Consider the following 26,042-nt stretch of genomic DNA (forward strand, 5'->3'; position numbering starts at 1 on the left):
GTGTTACACTGTACAGTAAGTTCAGCAGACTGCCTTGCATGTCACTCCTATCCATGTGCTGTAAGGTTTTCTACTGAGATTACATAGTCATGTTCTGGATGTTAGAGAGGGAAGGAAGGTGTCTGCAGAGCATATCTCATTGTCTGCAGAAGGTATCTCAGTTTCAGGCACTTCGGTTTTGGTGTCACCGGAAGACAAATAATAGTAATACTTTTTTGATACCTCTACCTTCTGTGGGGCAGAAAACTACAGTATGACCAGCTTCTGACATTTGGATGTTCATAGGCTGGCAAGTAATTGTTGTGATGGCAGTGTGATGCTTTATCAAATAAATGAGAGGGGGAGAATCCTAACTCACAGGACAGAGTTAGAATACTTAGAAAGTTTGACCACCTCCTTTTTAAAATCTATTTAAAGATTTAATGGCTGAGCATTTCGATATTAAGGTACAAGTAGCTTGACTGTCATCCTTGTATTTAGAAATACAAGCTCTTACAGTACAACTCAGGCACTTTTCAGTTATTATCCCTTTCTCTGAAAGTAATGTAGTCATGATATTGGTTTTTCACTTAAAAAAAAACTATTGTATTTTCATATGTGTGACTTGCAACACTTTAAAAATACTGTTTTTTATAATCCATAGATTTCCACAAATGTGGAAAGAGATAGGGAGCAAGTTTTCAAGGATGTTGTAAGCATTTTAGTAGTACCTCCTCCTCTTTCGTTTTCTCTGTGCCTCGACCTCAGAATGCTTGACAGAAGAGAGAGATTTCAGATGTGAAGATGTGTTTAGAATATACGTTCAGTGGTTTTTGTATGTTTGCTGCAAATCCCATGGGATTTTGCTTCCTGAGACACCTTTTTATACAAAATGCTGCTTCAGAAACCTCCAGTGGTAACTTAGGCTGCAGTGAGTGCAGATGCTTAACTTGAATGTGGAGTATTTGTCATCAGTTAGAATGGAATTCATTAGAATGTAATAGCTAGAAGATGCCCATTTATTTCTGTTTTACCATCTGTAATACCAGTGTCTTGAAACCTTTAGGTACTTAGAAACTGTCCTATTTTTATTTAATCAGTTAAAAATTTGGCATTTCTTAACAACTACAAAATGTTATTCAAGGACCATGGATCTATTGAGTAGAAGTTATTATATTAATCGGGAGCAAAGGGTAGTTAGTGAGATGAGAAATGTTTGGAGTGAAGCACTGAATAAGCATAGACCCTGTCAAAATTGTTTTTGCTTGAGATTAGCAAGCATAACATGCAGTCAGTGAGTTTTCATGAAACTCGCTTAAATGCAAAATGGCTAAAACGTGTTGCTTTTGTGTTAAAGCTAGCGTTGGCAGTACAATCAAAAATAAACTTTAATGTGCTTTTCTTGCATGACTTTTTTTGGTTGTAAAGATGAATGCGACGCAAATATTCCAAATTTCAGGCAGATTTCTTACGGACACCATGTTCCTGCAGCCACAGTCTTGTGTTTGAATGTGTATTGCCAATATGTTTTGAGCTCCAGGGCCAATTTCAACAAATTTCATGGTGAATTATGGCTAGTGTGAAAACAGGTGTCTGAAGAGTGGAATGAAACTATATGGATACCCCAACTGAAAGAAAGGCTGCTACCCTACTTGATGCCAGAAAGCCCACATGGAAAAAAACCACTATAATTATATCAACCATGGAAAAAGACTCAATAAATCTTACACATCTTTGCATATCTGTCAGTCTGCAGTAAGACACAGTCACAGGAAATTGAAATTCATTCATTCTTATGGTCACAGACCAGTATTTGTCTTCAAATTATAATCAGCATATTTTTGTGAAAAGCATTGGTCTTCTTCCTTTTTCTTTTGCAAAGTGCACCATGGAACAGAGTCAATATGCCAGTTTGAACTGTGGGCAAAAGATTAAGCTGCTATAGAACTGCAGATGGCATTTCTGATGTTACATCTGGAAGGGTGCGTTTAAGGAATTACGCAAATGAAATATGAATAAAAAAGTGCTTTATGCACTATTACTCCCAGTCAATACCTTTCTTGAGAACTGGACTTACCTAAAGTGGAACAAATTGCATAATAAACAATGGGGTTTTTTTTATAAAGAGTGGGTTTTGTTGTGGGGTTTTGTGTGGGTTTTTTTTTTTTAGTTTTATTATTTTTCTGGAGCACATTAAAAGCCCTAAGATCTGTTCTGTGTGCTGTCCTCTAATCTTGGGATCTTATGTTGTAGTGACCATCTTTTTGATGGTCTTTCAGAAAATGAATGAGGAATGACAAAACTGCCTCCAAAATATTTTGTAATCTTGGAAGATGCTGCAGGGAGTTTACATATTCTGGATAATTCAGCACTTCACATTGACTCGTCAGGTCACTTAGAGCAAGCAAAAGACATCAAACTTGACAAGTAATTTAATATTTTCTGCATGATGTAATTTCTAGACTTCTGAATGGATTTTCTGTGGGTTTTGTTTTGTCTTAACTAAACTTGCTTCTAATACCTGTTATAGTTGAAAGAAATCCTTTAGTTCTTACATTGTAAACCTCTGCATTTCTGGTGGTCCCGTATTAATGGATAGCAGTAGGCTCTTCTGAGGTGCCATTTGTTATGTCCAAAGTCTAATGAATTACAGTTTCTTGGTCTTCTGCCATGTGTGTACTAGACCTGAGCTAACATAAAATTTGGGGTTGTCTAGTTTGGAGAAAAGGAGCTGGGGGGCGACCTCATTGCTCCCTACAGCTGCCTGAGGAGGGGGAGCGGAGAGGGTGGTGCTGGTCTCTTCTCCTGATATCAAGTGACAGGGCGCCTGGGAATGGCTCAAAGCTGCGCCAGGGAAGGTTTAGACTGGACATTAGGAAGCATTTCTTTACTGAGAGGGCGGTCACACACTGGAACAGGCTCCCTAGAGAGGGGGCTGATGCCCCAAACTTGTCGGTGTTTAAGAGGCATTTGGACAATGCCCTTAACAACATGCGTTAACTTTTGGTCAACCCTGAAGTGGTCCGGCAGCTGGACTCGGTGATCGATGTAGGTCCCTTCCAACTGAACTATTCTCTCTTCTCTTCTCTTCTCTTCTCTTCTCTTCTCTTCTCTTCTCTTCTCTTCTCTTCTCTTCTCTTCTCTTCTCTTCTCTTCTCTTCTCTTCTCTTCTCTTCTCTTCTCTGTGTTGGATACAGCTAATACATAAATTCAAACACAAATTAAACTCTATTCTGATATAAAGCTGGATAAAGTGGATCCCATCCCAGATGCTATTAAAAATCTGGTCTATGCTGGCTTTCACACATGGTGTGCTTTCTGTTTAGACTAACTCTGGGGTTTCTCCTGTTCCTTTTCTTTACCCGTTTCTGTATTTTTAAATAGTTCTAATGAATAATACAGAGTAGTACAATGCACTGCGAAAGTTCTAGTTGCAAAATACCTCCCTACTTCTTTTGTAAGGCTGTTTGCACATGTGAGACATTACGTCGCCTTCCTTGCTGGGTAAATTAGTAAGACCTGCGGTGGTATTCCTGAACACCAGTTTAGCAAAGCTGGCGGGAAGTGTGGCTTCTGTGATGACTGCAGAGGGATCCAAAGCACAATTGTCTCTTGCTGTCTAGGTCTTGCGGTCTCGGCTGGTTTCAGTATTATTTCTGCATTAAATATGAACTACATTCTGTTCCATAAACATCACCATATGTACATCAACAGTTGCTATGCAACAATGCTATTTGTGCTTCCAGTCATTTTATCTCATCTTTGTCATCAGCTATCATAGCTGTAATTTTTTGGGCGGGAGGCAATGAGAGCATTTTGCATATATTTCAATGTGTTGTATTGAACAAAATGAATTTTTCTTATGTGTGTATAGCTAAGAACTATCCAGGGGCAAGTCATGGGCTTGATATAGAGTGTGTTTGGTTAAAATTGTTTTTTTCTGAGCTTCCTACTGGCAGACACCCTGGCATAAGGAAGTGCTATAATTTGACAGTTTCTTTCTTGGTTGAAGGAATGGGAACATACTTTTGTTAAACATTTAACAGCAAACTTTTCTGATTGTAATTATAAATTAATTCCCTTACTGCTTTAATTGCCTGTTGCTTAATTTTTCTGTCAGCAGGTAGTTTAGGATTGCTGGCTCTAAATATAAATAAAAAATGCAGCTATGTTATAGATAATGATAAAAGTTTCTTACTGAGCTAGTTCTTGGAAAAATGTGCTACTAATGTGACTTGGGAAAACACAGACCTTGGCAGGCAATTGCATCCCTAACTGTAAAGGACTGATGGGTGGAGAGGAAGATTTTACACTGTAGGCACAAATAAAGTATAAGATATTTCTGTAAAGTTGGGTGGGATGACTCATTTTATTGAAATTTTGAATCTGTCTTCACAACTCCCCCTTCATAAGTGGGATTGCCTTAATGCCTATTTTAGTGACTTTAAATTCCTTCATGCTCGTTCCATCTTACTGAAAGTAAAAAGTGTTTAGAGAATTCCATTGACAGAATGACTACCAGACCTTTGTTTCTGAGCAGCATTCATGCATGGATTGTTTCGCTGTTTCATGCTTCACAGAAGATTGCTGGCTCTTAACATTGCATTCTTCTCCAGTTTTCTGAGTCTTCTCTTCTGGCAGAATCTCAATTCATTAAATTCTTTTTTTTTTTTTTTTTTATTCCTGTTCAATAATACACATAACTCTGCCTATCTACCTTAGAACAGCTCCTTTATTCCCACACCCCTTGAATATTCTCCCCTTGTTTTGGGTTGGGTTTGTTTTCCTTTACACAGCTTCTCATATATGAAAGGACCTTTTCTGAATTTGTACATGAATCACGCCTGCTGTATAACTTACAATGCGTGATTGTATTCCAGTGAAAATGAATATTCAGAGGTTTGTATTCTGTATTTTGTATATTTGTATTTTGAAATATCAGATATATCCAGCCATTTAAAGAAATGTAAAGGGAAGAAACATGAATAAAAACCCTGGAAAGATGTTTCTTTCTTTCATTAAAGCAGTTACTCCTATAATTACATTTAATTATTTCCAGTAAAATACATAGTGCTCAGAATCTTGACGCCTTGTGATACTACTTCTAATCTTATTAGATGAATGTTTGACGACTTAAATTTTTTGTCAAACTCTTATTTAGGAAATAAATGCCCTCCATCATTCTGCCGTCTTAGCTCTGCCTGCTGAGGAGTTTTGACATATACCTGTCTACTTTAACAGTACTTTCCAATTGTCTCTATTTGTTCAGGCTGTCACTTAACCACACATTCCAGTCTCCAGAATGCTTTGGGGTCTTACTTAATGCTTCTTTGTTCCTTTATGTAGTTCAATCTTTTATGTACTGCTGTTAGCAGAAGAGGAAAACCTATCAGCAGCCTCACAATCAAAAGAAATAGAAGCAACAGCAGCCTTTCAGATCTCTGGCATTTATGCAAATTTCCAAATATTTGTGAGGATCATAAAGAATGCAACCCATGATCAGAAAAGCAGAATATGTGACTCAAGCTGTCTAATTACAGACAGCATTTTGATGAAGATTTCACATGTATTATTGTGATATATGGTCCATTTAGAAAACAACTTTGCTTACATCATGTCTCTTCTCCATCTCTAAAAAATTGAAATTATATTTATTTACTTACTTCATATGAGTATTGTGAGGATTAACAAATTACTATAAAGTGGGTTCAGCTGGCTGGCAAGGGTACGCTCCTAATTTTCTTTTCATTTTTGTTACTAAAACTATAGACTGTTAATTCCTGTACTAATTTAAACAATTGAGGATATAATGCACAAAATATATGAGATGTTAGAATGGGCTCAGTTTGATTGAAATAGAATTGGCTTTCTGCCTACTTCAGTGCCTTTAAATTTCTTTGTTTTTTTCAGTCTCACTGATATATGTGTAAACCAACCAACCAAAACCAACCAACCTCCCCCCCTAAAAAAAGACACAAAAACCCCCCCAACCAACCAACCCACCAACCAATCCCAACCTGTTGACATTTATCTGTGAATCTTGCATGTAGTGGAGGAGGCTCAGCAGCCACAGTCTGCATTGATAAAATACATTGAGTAGACATAGTACAACTTCCTTTATCTTCTTCATGATATTAGTATTGAGAAGATATTTGAAGCAGACACTTGTGACCTAATCATAACAAAACCAAATTGTCTAATCATGAGAAAAAACAAACCACTTTTTGCAAGGCTTGAATTTTATCTGTTTTTTTGTCTCTGCTGTTGAGGGCAGATTCTGTTGCTACATACAAGCAAACACACACATTTATTGTTATTTGAATCAGAGATGCCATTAAGAATCTTTAAGCGTGGTGTCTTATGCAGTAGTTTTGTTTAGGTAGCTAGTCTTTTCATTGAAACAGAGTTAAAAAGAAACAGCTTTAAATCCAGCTGCTTCTTACATCTCAGTCCAGGCCAGGGTTGATATCTTAGTATGTTTGCGCATTCTTCATTACGTCCTCTTTGCTTCTCGTGTGTGTACTGAATGTTTCCTTAATTAAGTTAGAACTGAGTTAGGTATTGGTTGGGTAATAACATTATACTGTAAATGTGCTAAATACACACAAAAAATGTCAATGAGAAAATACATGTTTTTCTGCAAACGGGCTATCTTGCATGTATATCTGAAAGTTGGTAGGGATCTTAACTTGCTTTGGGAATGCTCACGGGTGGGAAGAAGCCATATAATGATGTTTTCTCAGTGAGAAAGCACATGCCTTCAGCTGCTAAGACTGAGGACAGCCACCAATAAAGAAAGAATGATCTGTGAGATACTGCTTTTTCCATTTGCATTAGTCCTCAGGCTGTCAGCCGTCTCAATGAGTACACAGGGCCATCAGCCATGAAAGCCAGCAAGAATCAGTAGCAAGAAAAAGGCTTCGTAAAATATTTCATGTTTTCAGTTCTGTTAATACGCAGCCAGTAAACGGCAGAAATGATCAAACTAACTGAACTCACCAAAAATTACTCTCTGAGTTAGAGCAGTAATTCAGTCTCATCTGTAAGTAAATAGTCTGTAACAATAGCTGTGACATGTCTGAGTTGAAAGCTAAGGACAAGTATATTTTACCATATTTAACTGTATTTCGGATAAGTGCAAATATTCTTTTTATTCTCTACCTTAGAAGATGCATAAAAAGGAGAAATATAGGAGGAGCAGTCAAATTTCAGGTTGAAAAATTTATGTAGGGGTTTAATTTCATAGGACTTCGTAAGTGTTAGAACTCGGTTTACCAAAATACATCCGCCGACTGACATCTCTTGAAATGTGGGATTGGAATTTCACGCAGAAGGCTGTTTCTGAATCTGACTCTGCCATTTACCCAAATGATAATTTCTTGGCAAGTCACTTTGCAACACTTGTGTCTAGGTTTTTCCTTCATACATACTTTGATTCTGTGATCTGTGGAACAGGAGATGTCTCTGATTATGTGTATTTTTTGTACCTAATGAGTTGGGCTATAGTACCATTTGAGGTGAGGGCCAATGATCAGAAAGGGAAAAGATTGAAGAAATAAATTCTTGCGTGATCTGCAGAAAGGGTAGAGAAGTTGTTGATCAAGTTCAAAAATCTACCTAATGCCAATTAACAGCATTCTTTTGCAGAATCTTGATTTCTTTTTTTTAAATATACAAAAATAATATTCATTTGTCTAGAGTGACCAGTGAGATAAACGGATACTATTCATTGCTTAAATATAATCCTACTACCGATTTTGTATAAATGTGTAACTTCGTTCCTGCAGAGCTTAATCAGAAGTCTAATGGAGTTCTCTCATTTAAGTTGTGAGTTTGGGCACTAAAGGAGATATTTTTTTGTTGCTCCCTGGGGCAAATTGTTCTTCAGAAAGTAAATTTATAAACATTAATCAAACCCAGTGGTTGTGATTTTTATCATAATTTATCATTCTTTGCTTTGCAAACCACTTTTTAGATATCATTTCAAATAATCAACACAGAAACATTACGTTTCCTTTTTTGTTCATTTGTTTTTTTTTCCAGAAAGCCAACCAGAAGAAAAATCTGAAAGCAGCAGCACTGGTGAGTGTGGACACTTTCTTTGAAACACTTAAGAAATTCCTTATGACTGCAGCTTTTCAGTTTTAATTTTCAAGAAATTGGTAGATTAAAAATAAAAAGTAGTCTTTATTGTTATATTTCTTGGGTAGAATATAATAAAATTGAAAAATTACTTCATAAACTGATTGTCTGCTGTGACCAAAAGCTTAAATTATTAATATTTTTATTTAAATGATGGAGAGCTTTAGAAATGTAATGTTCTTTAGAATGTTATTTTAGATTATTTTTTTTTTTTATTTCTGAACTCTTTTTTGTAGGTTCATTGTCTGTATCTTTTAGTTTGAATTCTTTCCTCTTGATTGGAAAGTTTGTAGCAAATTTCCAAATCTTTTGTTATTTGATTTTAATTGCCTAGACTAAGCAGTCAGAAAAATAGTCTTCTGGTATTGTACTTTATTCAATTTTTCTAATGAAAAAAATCTTTCTTGTGAAAGATTTATAAATTCTTTGGAAAGAGTAAAACATGGTTAGTTCACTGATATTATCTACCAGTTACGTGTTAGTCAGTCCAATGATGTCTTAAGTACAGTTAAAATTTCTAAGGGTGCTTCTCAGACTGCAGTTGCTGTAGTAAAAGTGTTTTGTTTTGTTTTGTTTTTTTACACAGTTCAGAGTAGTAAATAAAAATGTTGCCCTTTGATTAGTATTTTTTTGTGAAATGGGCAACATGCTCATGTCAGATAGGACATCAGATGCCTTTAGGAATCTAAAGATTTTATTTCAGGTCTGAACTAGTCTGAGCAGGCTTCCTTTACAGCCACTGAAGGAGACCGTTCCAGAAAATCTTATTCTAACATAGGTGTGTGCAAGTGCAATTCCCCAGCATCTTGAGCAGAGCTCTCTTGAGGCTGTGTGTTCCTAGCCCGCTCCCTTCTTTTCTGCTAAATCCTTTGGGCTTACATTACTGAAATTCCCAGAAAGGTACATGACAGCATGAGACTCATACAATGTCAAGTAGTGTTTAATAAAAATCCTCTTTTCTACTTTTATTAAAGAAAGAGATGTTTCAAAAATGCCATTAATGTAGTAGCACAAATAAGTGCCAATGTTAGCAAGAGCCTGTGAACCTGGGAAACCAGACACAGATAATACAGAATATATAGACAAATCTCAGTTGTGTTAGTAGAAGGATTACCTCTGATGCACGCAGATTAAATAGTGCTGGGACTGGGCTGGAGACTTGTAAGTGGTAATGGCAGAGATAGTAGATGGACTGGAAAGAGTCTCATGCCCCTGCCTTTCTTAAAAAGCTATTCCTAAACGTAAGACTAATGCTAGTGGGTTTTCAAAATGTCGTCTTGAAAGTAATTTTTCAGACTCTGTGACACTGAGATGTCTGTTTTTTCTAATATTTGACTTTAATTTGAATGGCATTTCAGCATCAAATGTTGTCAAATGTGTATACTTTGTGTCTGGCTAGGAGTAGGGTTTGGTGGTGTTTTTTTTTGTAGGAGGGAATTCTTTGTAATATTGAGATACTTTTTATTACATTGGCTTAAGCATGTCAAAAGACTAGTGTTAGAAAAGTTATGGTCTGTCGACTTGTACTGAATCCAAGGTGTGGTTTATAACTTGCAGTTTTTCTTATTGGTTTTCCTTGGCTTTGGTTTTTTTTTTGTTCTGTTCCGGTTTGGGTTTGCATTTGAATGATTGAATTGTCTGCTCTTAGTTCTTGGTGTCTCCTCCTTGTTCTGCAAATATTGTGTAAGATGGCCACATGTTTAGTTGTTTGTATTTTCGCTTCGGTCAGAAGAATGAGTTACTGTATGCGGGGGGGCTGTTTGAATACACTCACAAGATGAAGTGCTAAACCCATTTGATGGAATCAAACTGTTTGGGGATTCAGTTTCTGAGTGATGGTAGTTGGTTACACTGGGGCATTTAAAGGAGGACTCTCAGCCATCAGTTGTGCTTATTTCCTTATTCACTTTTTTTCTCAAAATCGTTGTGGAGCTCAGATGACCTTTTCTAAACTACCTCTGAAGTAATTCAGGTTATTGAGTGCTCCGTTTTGCTGTTAATGTACTTTATCTTGGCCTACAATAAGTGCTTTTGAGGCAAAGATGACGTCTTTTATGTATTTATGTAGCATTTTAGCATAACAAGACCCTAATGACTGCTTTTAGATATTACTGTAATAAAAATATGTAAGATTTATTTGTAGTTAGAAAGTAAATAAAGGAGGTGAATGAGAGAAATAACACTCAGAAATCCTTGATTTACATCCTTAAAAAGTTCCCCCACATTTTTACATTGGGAGAGTACTGTCAACCTTTAGAATTTCTTATGTCATAAATCATTAGGATTATGTATGACATTTTTAATCACATTTATTGTTGGGGTGATTGTAAACCACTTGCCAAAAAGCAAGATATTACCAGCGTTGCCACTCTGATTGATGCCATTTGGAGAGAGATAATGTGATACTGGGTCAGACCAAAGATAATGTATCTGGTGTCCTCTCACCAGTGGTGGTCAATAGCAGATGCCTTGCGAAGAGTAGAAAAACAACACAGAAGCATAGTGATACCTCCCCAAAATACTTCTTCCAGCCTTTAATGGTTCGTAGGTCAGAGAGATCCAGAGTCGGGGTGATGGTGTTTAATTTAACAGGACCTCGTGGATTTTCCTTCTGTGAAGTATCCCTGTTGGTTTCTGAGCCCAGGTAAACATTTAGTGTTCATAATATCTTGAATGATGCTATGGTTACAGTCAAAATATTCAGGAATTAAGGCATACCTGAAACAAGTTTACTTAAACTAAATTTGAGCTCCCTTTGCATATGCAGTTTGATAATTTTAGATCACTTTTTCCGTACAGAAATTCTATTTGATTAATGCATGGGATAAATAGTGCTCAGGGATTCCAATGTTGTTTAGTGCCAAAAGGCTGGTTTTTATTAAATGTGAAATGAAGGTAGCAAATTACACACTCAGCTAAAGGAAAATAGAAACGAGAACTGACTCTGCTTATTCCTATATGATGCTGAGCAAGTGATTTAAACCCAAATATGAGTATGTAGCTCCTGTTTGGTTATGGCTTCTCTTGCACCTACCTGCGAGTGCTGCCAGTGGCAGCAGAAGCTGTGAAACCCAAGCATTTCTGCCAGATAAAGTGTGACCTGCTCCCCTACCCCAAAATAAAAATACCCAGAAGCTGCTGCACTGAGCCTGTGTCGCCTGTTGAGAATGATATGGTGAAGAAATGCATTCTCATGTAAGAGCAAATGTACTTATGTACTGTCCTTGTGGAAGCACATTAAGGGAAAGTTGCATGGGCAGCAATTGATTACGATGTCGCCTAAGCTTTGGGAATGTAGTTTTGAAAACATAGTATTTCTTTTGAGGGGGAAGGTGGTGGTGGGTCTATCAGCTCTGTACACAAACTACGGATCCACCTTTTTCTTCAAGAATGTGTACATCAAGGGCTGTTGTGTGCAACATAGTAGTTGAAATTCCTGAACCTGCTTCAAACCAATTGAACTCCTGTTGTATCCAAACTTCATCTCTTTAAGTCTTTGACGTAAGTTTATAGCAAATAGCAGCCTTCAGTACTTAACGTGCTTTTGGACAAGGTGTTAGTCATCTCTTTACCTAAACCTGCCAGTGAGTAATAAAAAATGTCTTCTAGTGAAGGGAGAGGCACCACTGGGACCATTTCTGATTTGGCTTTGTGTAAAAGGAATAAATTATCCGAGCTGCTGCAGACAATACAGTGTGAACCTAGTATTAAAATTTTGTCAATTGTGAATGTACGTGTTTGACAGTAGACACAAATATACAACACTTGAATTGTCTGTAGATCACACTTGCTTCATTTTTTGATGTTGCAATAAAAAAAATTCAGGTGCTGATTATACATGTTTGGAATATTTGAAATTCAGGGTAAGCACTTTTGTACACTGAACTGCATGCAGTAAAATCGGCAATTTTTTGTTAAAGGCACAAAGTTCTTATGACACAGAACTGCATAAATCTGCTAAATGCACATTTGATTTCATCCACTTTAAAGCAGTTAACATACATTAATTATACTTCAAAAGTGAAGCTCTGTCTGAAAAGTGATCATCAGGAGGAATAAAACGGTAATTCTTAAATACTAGCTCGAAACTCAGTGTTGAAGGTAACTTATCATAGAATCTACCATTTTCAAGCCACAGAAACAGTTTTTGTCTTGGAAATATAACTGGGTTTGTTGGCCGATAAATGCAACGAAACTTAAAATACAAGCTTCCCAGTAGTTTCCCAGGAGTTGTAATCAGTAATGAGACTCCATTTGTAGCTGTTGAAACATACAAAGAAGCAACAATTCCTGCTTTAGGGTATATGTCGTCAAAGTCTATCATACTGTGATATTGATATATACTGATATATAATACATAAATATTGTGGAGAATTAGGGAAGGTACACTGGTAGAACAGCAAAAAGGACATGGATTTAATGTAAGTCAACACGAACTGGAGTTATTTTTTTTAAGAACTTGCATAAATGGCCTCAGTGTCCTTAGGGTCTGGCTATTTATTTTAGTATACTGTGTGAATATTCTAACATTTATGTTTGCCTGAGCAGCACTGATGTATTTATTGTCAGGTAGTCTCAATCCTGAGATCAGAACCCGATATAAAACAGTGGGAGTTAATCCCACGAGCTTATTCTGTCCTTCAGCGATGTCCAGCTTGTCGAAGTCTTGCACTAAGCAGCAGCATGCTTTTGGCTCGTATCAGAGTTCTTGGTCTTCCTTTCTGGCTCTCGAGAAATCCCAGGAATTTCAGCTGTGCCTGGCATCGCAGATCATGACTCCACAAATTGTGTTTGTCTTCTGTGAGGATTTTGCTGATTATTGCAGTTCACCCGCCTACCAGCATGATCACATTTGATGGGTTCAGACCTTTTCAGTATTGCAAATTAGAGCCTTGAATGATGGATCAAAGGGGCAGAGGGAGATCAAATGCTTGCTGCTTTGACCAGTACAAGACTGGGATGTAGCAGATGTAAAGCTAGCAGGAGGCAGTTTCAAAGTAAATAGAAAGAGGTGGTTCTGCACTCAGAATGTAATTGAGCTATTGAATTCTTTGCCAGAAGAGGTGGATGTGAAGGTGGTATTTGCTAAAGGCTTACATGACCTTAGAGGAGACCAAAGAGGTATGCGAAAGAAAATCCGCCAAAGGGTACTACGATTGAGAGGACATCTGATTCAAGAGACCGCAAGCCACAAAAGCCTGGTGGGCACTGGGATGCATACCCAGTAGAATTATACACGGCTGCTCTGTCCTCAGGCTTCTTCATGGATATCTGCTTTTGGCCACTTTGCTGGAGTCACGATGCTGAGCAAAGCAGACCTTTAGTCTGATCCAGTACTGTTACTCTCAGGCTCTGCTTCCCCCCTCCCGCCCCCCATTATTTTTTCCTCAGTTCTGTACTGTTGTGACACAGCTTGCATCAGAGATAACTGAAGTTTCTTCTTTTTAACCATGGAAGTAACTTTTGAGGGGGAAGACAATGAAGGCAAAGGGAAGAGCAGCTCTTCTAAGGTTGTGTGTAGTCATTTACCTCTGCCTTTGCTAACTGCAGCTGCGAGAGCACTGGAGGCTGCAGCACAGTAGGACCTGAGCTTTCTGTGTGCTTGAGCCTGGAAACAGCCTAGCAGAGCTCCTTTGGTGCTCTTCCTGAGCTCTAAGGCTTTTCCAGCCCCAGCATCTTGCCAACAGCTGTGGTGATACAGGAGCAGGAACAGCGTGTAGCTGTGCTACAGCATATTGTCTTGCTCGTGCAGGTTGTCTTAAGGGATTTCTGCACTGTACCCTGTGGGCAAACCCTAAAATAATCATCTGTGCATGGCAGAAAAGTCTTACAGAGGTGGACTTTTATCATCGTATGAGAAGCCTACGTGCTAGATTTCTGCCCTGTTGGGAAAGAACATTCTTTGCTGTTCATTTTAGAAAATGTGTTGGAAACATTACAAGACCTGGGAATGCTGTAGGCCTTAGATAAAGTTAGTATTGGTAAGACACCTAACCTGAGAATACCTTTTTCTCTGTTTAGCTGATTCTTATCAGCCTGGCTTGCAGGACCTTTAATTTGTCTCCTCTGAGATTACCAGTTTCAGCATTGAGAAAATGTACTGCTTTATCCCTAATACTTGCCAAAGGCTTTATTTAAGTAGTAGACAGGCAATAAATGACTGAGTTTGGTGTTACAGTTGCTTGTTCTGTTTATGTTTTTTTATGTTTAGCCTGTTCATTGCTAGTTTGCTTAATTTTTTCTTCCTAATTGAGAGAGTCTGTACCCACCTCTGACCTGTTCTTTTTTTCCTTCATCTGTTCACTATGATACAAAATCAAGAACCTCCTTTGAGATAACAAGCAGCTTTCTCTGGAGCTGCAGCAGTAGATTTGTAGCTTGAGGTTTTCTATTAACAAATTTGTTAGAAAGTGAATCTCTCCATTCCTCTGACTTCTGCTGCAAAAAAGAAAATTGCTTTTCTGAAAACTGAGATACGAAAAGCCAAAAGAGAAATTTTAAAAAAATAAAAATTTAATTTAGCAATTTCAGGATAGTTAGACATTACTTGTGTTGCACTGTGTTGGCATCTGTGCTTTCTCCATAAACCCAAGGTCCCCAGGTGATGGTGACTGACATGGAGTCCCTTGGCCCGCCTCTTCCTCTCCTAGTGCTCAGGTACTGGGGGCTCTCTCACCACCCTGCTCCCTCCCCATCCTTGCTGCTCAGGGAGTCCGGCACTGCGAGCTTCCCTGAGCACCAGGCCCACAGCTCTAGCAAGCCCCTTGGATCCTCATCTTCCTAAGGCATTTCCCTAGCAAGCAGCCTTGGGCTTTTAAATCTGAATTCTCATCTCCTTGGTGTGCTCCTGCAGCTGGTGAAGTGCCACCCGCTTACACAGGACGCTGAATCTCCCTTCAGGAGATGTGAGCAAGAAAACCTGCCGCCTCCTTTTGGCCAGGCGTTCCATACCAGGAACAAAGATGCTGTTGAAAGCTTGGGGTGAGGTGGTGTCAAAGGCAAAAAATATGTATCCTGGAAAAGCGTAGTGATCTAGTTTTTCAGGTAACGGAAATAACGCTTGGGGTGGAACTACAGGAATCCCCCTTTAATGTCCAGAAAGGTCGTGCATTTCATGAACTCTATAAACTGAGGTTATGTCTCCAAAAGTCACACCACCAGTAAGCAAGGCAATACTTGTAGTCATCTTTAGTGTTATCAGGAGAAGTTTACGGACCTTCAGAATGGCTCGATTTTTAACAGTCATCTTCTAAGTACTTGGTTTTGAAACCTTAACATGTTGAACTTGCATGTCGTCATGCCCTAACAGGGTTTTAAATGAGTAGCTGCTCTTCACAGCTATAGTCATTGTACCAGTTTTGTGAACGTTTTTGTTTCTGGAGTAGCAGAGTAGTATTCTTTTCTGAAGCTTGAAATGAACAAACGTGGTGTTAAATGATAATGGCAATGATGTTAAACTGTAACCAGCACAGGCAGAAACAGCTTTTTGGGATACTGTTGCTTTAGCTGTGTGTGGTACTCCTACTACACACATTTTTAGGAAAAGAAATCAACTGTCTAGTTCTACAGGATATTATGCAATTTCTTTCAAGAAGAAAGGCAACTGGGCTTTCTTTTTCCGAGTGCTTGCTCATCCGCGTTCCTCAGGTGTCATCATACATCTCCCTCCTACCTTCCCCAGTCCTTGCCGCGCGTCTCGTTTCCTGGCATTTTATTGTGAATGATGATGATTTATAGAGGCAGTGTTTTGAGACAATGTTCTGTGTGCTGTACTGGTACATAGGACTTACAGAATGTCTGTTTCAAAAGTAATTAAAAACCATAATGTTAATTTCCTTATCTGAAATTTCTCGTGCCTTATCAATTGCTTTTATTTCAACCTAGTAAATTATGCAAACCTAGCTCTCCAAATGAAAATACTTCTAGTTTTTTAACTAGTACTCTCTTTCCTGTCAATCTAAGAATTTCTGCCCTGTCTTGCAAGACAGGAGACAAAATTAGGGTTAGGCAATAGTTATCTAGCAAAGATGAAATAATTCTAGCCTAAGAAAATAATATTTATTTTGTCATAGGCCCAAGTTAACTCGTCTCCTTTATCCCCAATCCTGATTCATTAGTCAACAGAATTAGGGCAACATGACCCTTCTACGCAAATAAACTCATGGATGAGGCACTGCCATTATTAAATGGTAATATTTGTTGCCTGCCCTTATTCTGCTTGTATACTAATGAGGAGAGAAGGGAGAAGATAATTTGCTTAAGCTGTTCCCATCTTATTGAATGGAAACCTCGTAATGCTTTTAAGAGGTGAAAATAACAATGCCACTGATTGCTGCAAATGATGATGTAATTTTTTTCCCCCTTTTAAGATCTAAGGAAATATTAACTACTGTAGAAAAGACACAACCAATTGTCACACAGTTGTAATAGATACAAATGGAAAAACACAATTAAAAATAAGACATGAGTGTTTGAAAAATGTCAATAGTGCAATTATGGTGCTGTGAAACACTGGTTACTGAGTGAGCAGATATGGAAGGTGTGGAGTTGGAGCTGCAATTTGACCTTGTTGCACAGTGTCTGTATTTCACAGCATCAAGGCTGCCTCCAAGAAACCACATCTGGCTCTAGAAGTCATTGGGCAGTAAGTGGCTGGAGACTGAGGGAATACTTCAAGGGAGCATCATCGTCTATGTTTTTTTCTGGTTCTTATATTCTTTCCTAGGCATCTGCTTTTGGCCACTGTCTTTACTGATTTCTCCTCTTGAGTCAGGCTGCTGCCCAGCACTAACAAAGAAAGGGGTATGGTGAAAGAAAAATGAAAAGTAGTTGTATGATGTGTGAGGAAGATAAGATAAGCAAAAGGATGTGAAGGTCAAAGGATCAAAAATGGGGATTCTGCCCAGAGATGTGAAGGATCAGGGGATGGAAATAGTTCACAGTCACCAGGGGACACTGGGCTAGATAGACCTTACTCTGACGTAGTGCAGCCACTCTTATGTTTTGTCCGTATGTAGGAAAAAAACAAATAGGTGATAACTATGCCAGTGTACTGCCAAGTGTGATAAAAGAGCCATTGGCTTCTCCACCAATGGAAAAGATGGGCGTGCAAGTGTGGGAGGAAGGAATACAATGGGCATTTTGGTCAATTTGGCACTGTTCTTTCATGAGCAGTCATTCAGGAAACTCGCAGGGGCAGGGGTGTTCTTTTCTTAGTGTATGGGTGTCAGTCCTGCCTTCAGCTCCCTCTGTCCCTTCTGAATTGTCTGCTTGGTGGCCCTTTTTCTCAGCCGAGAAGATGGGCAGGGAGGCAAGAGGAGGTGACCTGTGTCGAAGCAGGTTAAGTGCCTCCTTGGGGAAGGGGGAGGAAGTTCCTTCTTACTCCTACCCGAGCAATTGAAGATCATCAGAGAAATGATGGAAATTGCGGTTCCTTTCTGATACTCATAGGACTGTTCCAATAAGTTCATTATGATCCAGCTTTTAATGAGAGAAAGATGAATAGAAATACTTTGCATGCACATCATATTCAAAGTAGTGTTGTTAGAACAACTGTTAGTATATCTGATTTAAACACTTGATTTTGCAGCTTTCTCTTTGTCGTAGCGGTAGTAAATACGCAATTTTCATCCTTAAAGGAAAGACAGAGAAGGTAGCTAATGTATAACTCGGTGCCTTTTCTGGCACAGCCTACAGTGGTGGAACACAAGCAACTACCCGAGTGACTGAATATGTGCAAAATATATTTATGTTATATTGAATATATTTATGGAGTAAAAAGGAAACATTATGCACAGTATAGAACTTTTATGTGGTCGTTTTGTTCATATACCAAACCAAGACACTTCCCCACCCTGGTCTGAAAAATTCTTTCAGGTTTATAACTAGTTCGAAGCATCTTGATTGAAGCTGATATGGTGTGGTTCAATGTAGTTGTGGATTTGTGCAATGTGAACAGGGAAAAGAATGATTTTGTCACCCCCATCTTCCTTCTGTTTCTGCTATGTGAATCAAACAGTTGAGCGACGTGCCTTCGATCAGAGATGGCACATAAAAATCTCAAACCCTGACACTTGTAGAAATGCATGAGAGCTCATGAAAATGGGAAAAGATGACAAGATTGAAGTTAGCATTACAGCAGATAACTTTACGTGTATGCCATAGATGTCAGTGTTATTTACACAGAAATAAATAAAAAGTGAAAAGTGCTTAGTGTAATGAATCATTGAGTTTTAAAATAAAAAAATAAAACAACACGAATTTATTTTTAATAATTAGAGATGTATATTTTTCACTTAAAAAAAAAAAGTTTCAAGTGCTCTTTCTTTTACATAGCTTAAGAGGGAAGTAGGTACACCGAACCAAAGGCCTGGCAAATAAAAGCTTTCTAGTAAATCTTTTAAGAATAGCTATAGACTATTCTTAGAAGATATTTCAGATGCTTTGAATTTTACCTGTGATTACCAGCTTGTGAATAGCTTATATTCCAAAAGTGTTTTCTATAATAAACACAGAATCATCAAATTCTCTACTGCTTTTTCATGAGTGAAGTCATGCTATGATGAAAAACTGGTACTGCTTTCTGATACTCAAGTGCTAACATTTTCTTAATATTGGGCATCCTAAGAGCCCAACTGAAAGGCAAGCAACCACAGTATATTTTAGTTAACATATAAGTACATTAATTGTTTGAAATCAAAATTGATTTTTGCTGTTTTTCTTTTTTTCTTTTCAACTGCAACGACATTTTAAATCTCAATCAAAGATCCATTACAAGTGAAGGTTATAACCAAAAGCATTTAAGTGAAAATGGATGATTTGACATCCTAGGAGCAACAGCCTCCTCCAGACTTTGTGTTTATGCAGGCTGTGTATTTGACAGCACTGGGAGCATGCTTCTTTAAAACTTGTAGATTAGTTATGGAGCTTTTTTAGATTGTCTTGTCACTTTTTCTTGCTCATGTAGAGAATCGTGTCCACGAAGGGCTTTTCATGTAATTATTCTGTGTGGTGATGTTTCTAGTTCTCGTCCTAGAAGATCAGCAGGATTTTGGATTTCTTTTAGGGGAGCTTTCATATTTACTTTTCACGGAAGTCCTAGAGATTCTTGTGTGTACAAGATTAGTGGTTAATGAGGATTTTTTTGAAGATATAAATCTGAAAATAACTTGTGGGGGGGAATGGGGGAGGATGACACACAGTGACGGAGTTCTAGCTGGGATGGCTTAGGAGGGTAAAAGTAGTATGTAAAGAATTGTATTTTACTATATATCTTTTGTTTCTAGATAGTTAATGCATTTGGGCAAACTCAGAGAAGTTTGGGGATACATGAACAGTTCTTCAGCTTGTATGCCTGAAATGTAGAGTGATTTGGTTTTTACACAGTTCACTTTGGAAAAGTTCCACTTAGAACCACATCTTTTATGATCCAAAAGTCTGTAACGTGGGGACTGGATAGAAAAATGCATCATTTCTAGACGGTGGGTTCATTCTGATGGAGTATTCTGGAGAGGCTGGATTTCCCCATTTGATAAAATCATACTGGAATATGTTTCAGTCACTGCTGCCTGGTCTGGAGATGTAGAGTCCCTCTCTTAGTTCAACTCTGGTCAGGGACTCAGTTAACAACACCTATTGTATGTTACAAGTGAAGTAGAGTTTCACACTGAAGGATAAGTGGACCTTGAATTTGCATTCCCAGTACTACCAAGGATGGATTTGTTCCCTCTAAAATCCGAAAGAACACTGTTCCCAGCCTGTCTTGTGTTAGCTATTTTCCTCGGTTGTCACTTCTAGTATGGATTGTACTGCATTTTGTTGACATTCTTAGTATTTTTTTTTCCTATAAAAAAATTGACGTTTTGGGAAAGTTGAGAAGCTATTTGGTTGTTTTTTCTTTCTTTAATAGCATTTTACTTGAATTCTGGGTTCATTTGAGCTGTGAATGATGGTTGGGTTCAATGATGGACAAAGCTTAAACTTAGAGTTAGTGCAGCTTCTTTTTGCCTTTTGCGATGATTTTTCAGTCCGCTTTCGCGGAGTGACTGGTTTGTAATGCTTGTGGTTAAATTAGTTACAGTTGTTCCATAGAAGCTATTAAAACTTTATTAAAATATAAATGAAAATATTTGATAAATAGTGGAGATGAGGAGAAAGAAGGTATTTACTCTATTACTTAGAGTGATGCATCTTAAATGCCAGCAGGTGGTCTATTCAAAACTGATAGTACTAGTTGCTTTTAGTAAGCCATTGCACAAAGGACAGGCTCTGTTAATTGCCTTTCCTTACCAGCGCAAATGATTAGTAGAAAATAGTGTCTTTAGCATTGTAGGATGTCATTACTGGAAACCTGTTACGTGAAACTTTATGTTCAAATATTTTTATTAGCCACTTGTTATGTATATTTAATTAGAAAATTGAACATTCTATGCAAATTCAACTCATTTCCCATAATAGAATTAGTCCCCCCAGCATTATTTTGTTGGTTTACATGTTTTTGGCAATTGTTGTTAATGTAGTAACACAGCTATAAATTTGGGTATAAGTGAGTTGAGAAATCATTTAACTTTAAAATCAGGTTGATTAATTTTAAACCCTCTTGCAAACTCGTTTTTTGCAAATTCAGTACAATAGATTAGCATAAACAGTAATGAACATTCAAAATCATTTATTCCAGTTAAAATCCATTCTGAATTTGTTATAAGCAAAACATATTTTAAGCCTGCTTATTATATGAAAATACTCTCACTGCTGTTCAGCAGAGCAGTTAGGTGTATGCATGTTAGTCATACAAGTACACAAAAATTCAGCTAGACTCTCTCATTGAAAGACAGCATCGAGAAAACATATATTACAAATAGCATAAAGCATTCAATCTGTGTTTACAATGTTTAGCAGATAATTTTTCCAAGCATAAAATTTTCATTCAGCTTAAGTAAGCCAGAGATGGATGTCATTATGAGATTTACATACCATTAGCTCACATCGATTGATTAGCAGCCGAGCTCTGTGGTACAAGGCTAGTTAGATACATTATCTGTGATGCCAGGAGGCTGCAGGTCAAGGAGGTTTACTGGCTGCATGCTCGTTTCCTTTGCCTTTGTGATTACTTGATAAAATGAAGTGCATCACTGTGAACAATTGACCCTTTCGAACAGTCCAGACTGGTCAGCAGTCTAAATCCACATTTTAAAGCCGTCATTATAGCCTCAAACTTAAGAGTTTCCAGGGTGCAGACAAAGGTGTTGTCCTCCTTCAGTACCAGTCGTGTACCGTTTTCAGACTTTATGAAGTACTTGAATTGAATAATATTTGAAGATACTGAAAACTCCTCTGGAAATCCATCCAGCCTGCTTTTGGACACCAGTACAATTCTGGATTTTATTTTTGCAATGAAATCAGGAGCATTACAAAAGATTCTAAGTCCTTGTGAACGGTCGTGGCTGTCAGTTATTTCCAGGAAAGTAGTCTCTCGAGATGCTAGCTGTTCCTTCTCCCACTTTGATTTCACTGCATCCGAGAGTACCTTAAGCTGGAAAAAATCTGCTTCTTGTGCCAAAAGTTGATTTTCTCGAAACCCTTCTGGTAGAAGAAGTTCTCCATTTCGTAGGAAGTTGAGAATGTGTCTGAAAAGGAGTCCATCTCTGTCTATGAAGTAATGACCGTCTGCATCGAACGGGCACATGATTTTTCCATTTATGATCCCTTCCAGAAAAGAATCTGGATACTTGGTTAGTGTCTGTTTTTGTGTGATATATAGATAGCCACCAACATTCAGAGTAATCAGAGACGTTTTATACTCCTTGTCTTGCTCAGAGCCTTCGGAGCTGCTGTGGTTTTCTTCGCATTCCTTTTCTCTTTTGTTTATTTTTCTCTCCATTATCGAAGCTAGGACAAAAAGCCAGCTATCTTGCTTTGTTCTTGTCAGCTTGCAAAGAGATTTTTTTTTTTTTTTTAAAAAAAAACACCTTTATTCAGCTCCGGCACGGTGCTGGAATGGAAATGCTGCTAGCATTGCTCCGACTGTCAGCTTGGGTTTGCAGTAGGTGGCGTATCAGCTGTGTATGCAGGGAGATATCAGGAATATGACTGTAAAGGAGAATTTGCATTTAACTGTATAAGGGAAGAAGGGTATAACAACTGTTTGTCTCTTTCTTTCCTTTACGTGTAGGAAGTTTACATACTTTGGGGAGTTATTCACAGAAATGCATACTACTATTCTAAATGACACCTTATTTTTAATACTTTAAGATGTATATGTAGTATCAGCTGGCCAAATACGTGTTTAGTGCTTATGGTGTTAAACAGATAGCTTCATTTATGTTTCAAGGATGTTAATTTTCACGAAGTGTCTTTTCACATTTTTTTTGGTACCAATTACAGTACTTGATGCATACAGCAGGACAACACTGGAAGGAAAGGTGTCCCTGTCTGTACAAGGGGGGGTGTCGTCTCTGGAGTGCGTGCACATACATATCCCTCATTTATTGGACACGTGCGCACTGGTGAGATGTTTTCACAGAAGATACTCTGGAAGTGTTGCTGAGAACTTGTTGGTCTGACTGTTTTAAGTTTGTGGTAAAAGCTTCCATTTGCAGTCGATGGGAGTATCTGCACCAACACAAGAACTGCAGCCTGATTAGGTTTTGCTTTTTGTCTTTTTCTCTGTGCCACAGATAAAAACTGTTTTAGAGAGATTTACTGTTTATATCGGTGATTTTTTTTTTAAGCCACCAAGGCTATCTAGCATCAGTTTGTTCTTTCTCGATAGAAGCAACTCAGCTGCCCTGCGGAACAAAGGGTTAGTGTGCCTACAGATAGCTTTGAACATCACATAACATTATAGCTTAGCAACACTTGGGTATGGGGAGGGGGGGAAACATCGGCAGAGCACGCTTGAATCAAATGGCTGTCTTCCCTCCATAAATCTGTGCTTTGAGGCTCACTCTCCGTTGCCTCTTAGAAAAAGGTTTCCCCTTTAAACATTTGCAGCTTGGAGCAGGAAAGGGAAAGCTCTCTGCACATCTCTGTGTGCCTTTCCTTGGGGAGCGGGCAGGAGCCGCAGCACGCATTCCCCAGCACCGGCAGAAGCGAGCACTTACCTTGGGCTGGACCTGGAGAGGAGGTCCCATCTTTTTCAAGATGTATTTTTCACTTTACAGGTAGATGTCTCCTGCTTTGCCCAATTAGCAGTGAAAAGTCAAATTATTCTTCTGTAAATTCTTCTGCTCTATTTCTAAATACTTTATTCCTACTGCTCCCACTGTCTCTAAGGCTGTTTATCGATATTGTAGAGTCATCACTATAATATTTTATTAATTGATAACTGAATCCAGTAGAAATAAATGCACTTTTTTTTACTCACTATTCGCCTTGCCAGGGTATTCCTAGCACTGATACGCTAAATTTTTCTGGTGCTGTATGTGATGTATGAAGCAGATATTATTCATTAGATTTGATTTATCAGGAATTACTCATGGTTTTAATTTTAACTCTTTGGTGCCATTGATATGTTTAGCATAACTTCAGTCAAAGAGATTTCAACCAGTTTCTAATTTTTAAACATTTGGACTTCTTTCAAAATTAACTCCTTTCACAATTACTGAGTGAATAATTGAGAAAATGAAAGAGCCAATTAGTTTCAAGTATGATTTTTTTTTTCCCATTACAGGAGACATCCATTCAAATTTAGTTTATTGTCAAGTGATGGAAAATTCAGTTAATGTGCTTAGATCATGCATAGCTACAGTGTTGAACCACTGTAGTGGTTGTTAAACCCTAAGAGAATGATTTTTGTGGTGCTTTCATCTTACGCAGTGATCTTGAAATACTTTGAAGCTGAACTAGGAATGTCCTGCCACAAGTAAGTAGGGATTTCCAAGGATAGCTGAGATTTGTAAACGATATGAAATTTTTCATGGCCAGCTAAGCTGTCTACATTTTAAGAGACAGCAGTTACAGAACAGTATCTGCTCACTTAGTTTTTCATGCTTATCATCTTCTGAATGCTCTAACACTTGCAGTTGAAATTTTCCACTTTTATGAACGAGTAAGTATTCTTTGAAAGATCAGGCAAAATCATTTTAGTGGTTTGTATGATAAAATATTCAAAATCGATTTGATGTGGAAAATATACTCTGTGGAGATCATGAATATTTACACTTAAACCTTTGAGACTTGAAAAATGTAGAACTGCTGTAAGATTTTCATCACCACAAACCCATGTAACTTTACTTCACTGCAGCTGACAGTCATGCGTAATACAAAATTAAAGCCTGGCACATCTTCGTGAAAATTTTCCACTTTCTGTGCCCTGCTACAAGACAACTTTTCCTAAGAGCCCTCGTTCTCCCTATGCACTTGGTGATGCATATGGTGTTGCTGCGCATGTAGTTTTAGTGAGGTGCTTTCATATAGGTCGCTGTTTTCTGAAAATGTAGCTATGCCTAGAGGAACTGGATTTCCTTTTTTCTGTCTTTTTGTCCATGCACTGGGAGATCATCCAGAAGTTCATTTTGGTAAAGGTATGCAAGTATTTCTTGCAATCAAGTTAGAGGCTTTGACCAAGTTAGAGTCTTTGTGTTGTGCACCAGGTGTGTGATGGCTGAGATGTGCCCAGTGTATCCTGGATCTTTTTGATTCCCACTTGGACTGAGACAGAGCAACTAGTTGCTTTGTGCTCTCCCATGCTGTGAGTGAGCTGCCTCTGTTTCTGCCCTGTATAGCTGAAGTATTCTGCTTGCCAATGTTGGCAGCTAGCAATCCTGAAGTGACTGCTACTTCACAAATTGTTAGTGTCACCTGTTTGCTGGGATTGGCCATTCAAGGGAGGAATGGTGCTGGAATCCAGCAGTCGCAAGGATATTGGTTTGGTTCCAGATTAAGTCAGAAAATATACCAAGCACTCGCTCTCGCGCACACTTAAGAGAGTGGCTGTAGTAACAGTACTCCACTTCCAAGTTACTTATCCTTTGGGCTGTACCAGGAGGGCAATCCACGGAGCTTTTCAGTTTCTTCTCCATCAGACAAGCCGTCCTGGAGACAGTGAAAATGCAATGCTGGTGTCTCATCAGCTCCACAGGAAAACAAATCCAAGGAGGAGGGGGCTAGGCATCTGCCCCTCATTCTGTCCTACATGTTTCCTTTTGGAAAATAACCTCACTCCTCCTCAACTTCCATCCTGTTGCTGAACCTTCTGATCTGGAAACTTGAGCATACCATGGAGCTGAGGATTCAGAACTGGAGCACACCACAGAAAAGCTGGTGCATTACCTAGGGTTCAGCTAACTCATGTGTCCGAACAGCATCAGCTTCACTGAGAGTCTGCTGTCAGTGAAAATGACCTGGGTTACAGAAAACAGCTACTTTTGTTCATTACAGTACAAAAGAATATGAGGAGAAATCTCAGCTATAAGAGGTAAAGAATTTTTGAAGTGTATTAGGAAGCCGTGCTAATGAAATCTGTTTGGGTTATCGAGGCAATTTGCTAGTCATTTAATGTCATAACACAGAAAATTGGCCAGGTTGTTGGACAATTAAACCATTCAATAGTGACTATCTCACAGTTTTAGTAGCATAGACAGTCTCATTCCAATCACAACTCTGTGATGTTGATTAACAGCTATTGAAGACAAGCTTTACACACTAACTGAAATTGAAGATTTTCAAATTCATCAAGTCTGAACAATTTGCATTCAAGAGTTTTAGAAGAGCTATCTAAGAAACTCTGAACAGTTGCTGTTGATATTTTTAATAATTTTTGAGCACTGCAGTTCTGCAAGACTGAAAAAGCAAATGCTGTGCCAGTATTTGAAAGGTGAAATGGATGGCCTGGGTATTTAAAAACAAAAAGGGACGGTATGAAAAACAATAAAACATCTGAGTTGGAAGTCAATCAGTTAAAAATTAAAGGAGAATAATAT

General features: G+C 38.2%; 2 protein-coding genes across 3 annotated transcripts in view; one reads left to right on the plus strand and one right to left on the minus strand.

Annotated features, from left to right (window-relative positions):
* GTF2F2 (general transcription factor IIF subunit 2) overlaps nt 1-26,042 on the plus strand; it is a 91,980-nt gene that overhangs the window by 9,812 nt on the left and 56,126 nt on the right. The window contains exon 5 of one of the 2 annotated variants that reach the window (XM_087757777.1): nt 8,023-8,061. The exons of the other annotated variant lie outside the window; for it this stretch is intronic. Coding sequence (XP_087613903.1) covers nt 8,023-8,061 — 39 coding nt within the window. The remainder of the gene's footprint in view (nt 1-8,022; nt 8,062-26,042) is intronic. 2 annotated transcript variants of the gene reach the window in all.
* KCTD4 (potassium channel tetramerization domain containing 4) lies at nt 20,764-22,173 on the minus strand. The gene has a single exon (XM_009463100.2). The coding sequence runs from the start codon at nt 21,998-22,000 to the stop codon at nt 21,227-21,229; it is 774 nt and encodes a 257-aa protein (XP_009461375.1). The 5' UTR covers nt 22,001-22,173; the 3' UTR covers nt 20,764-21,226.

Source organism: Nipponia nippon, unplaced genomic scaffold (assembly GCF_047370975.1).
Source record: "Nipponia nippon isolate SJK-2023a ecotype South Korea unplaced genomic scaffold, ASM4737097v1 scaffold_2, whole genome shotgun sequence".
Taxonomy (NCBI): Eukaryota; Metazoa; Chordata; class Aves; order Pelecaniformes; family Threskiornithidae; genus Nipponia; species Nipponia nippon.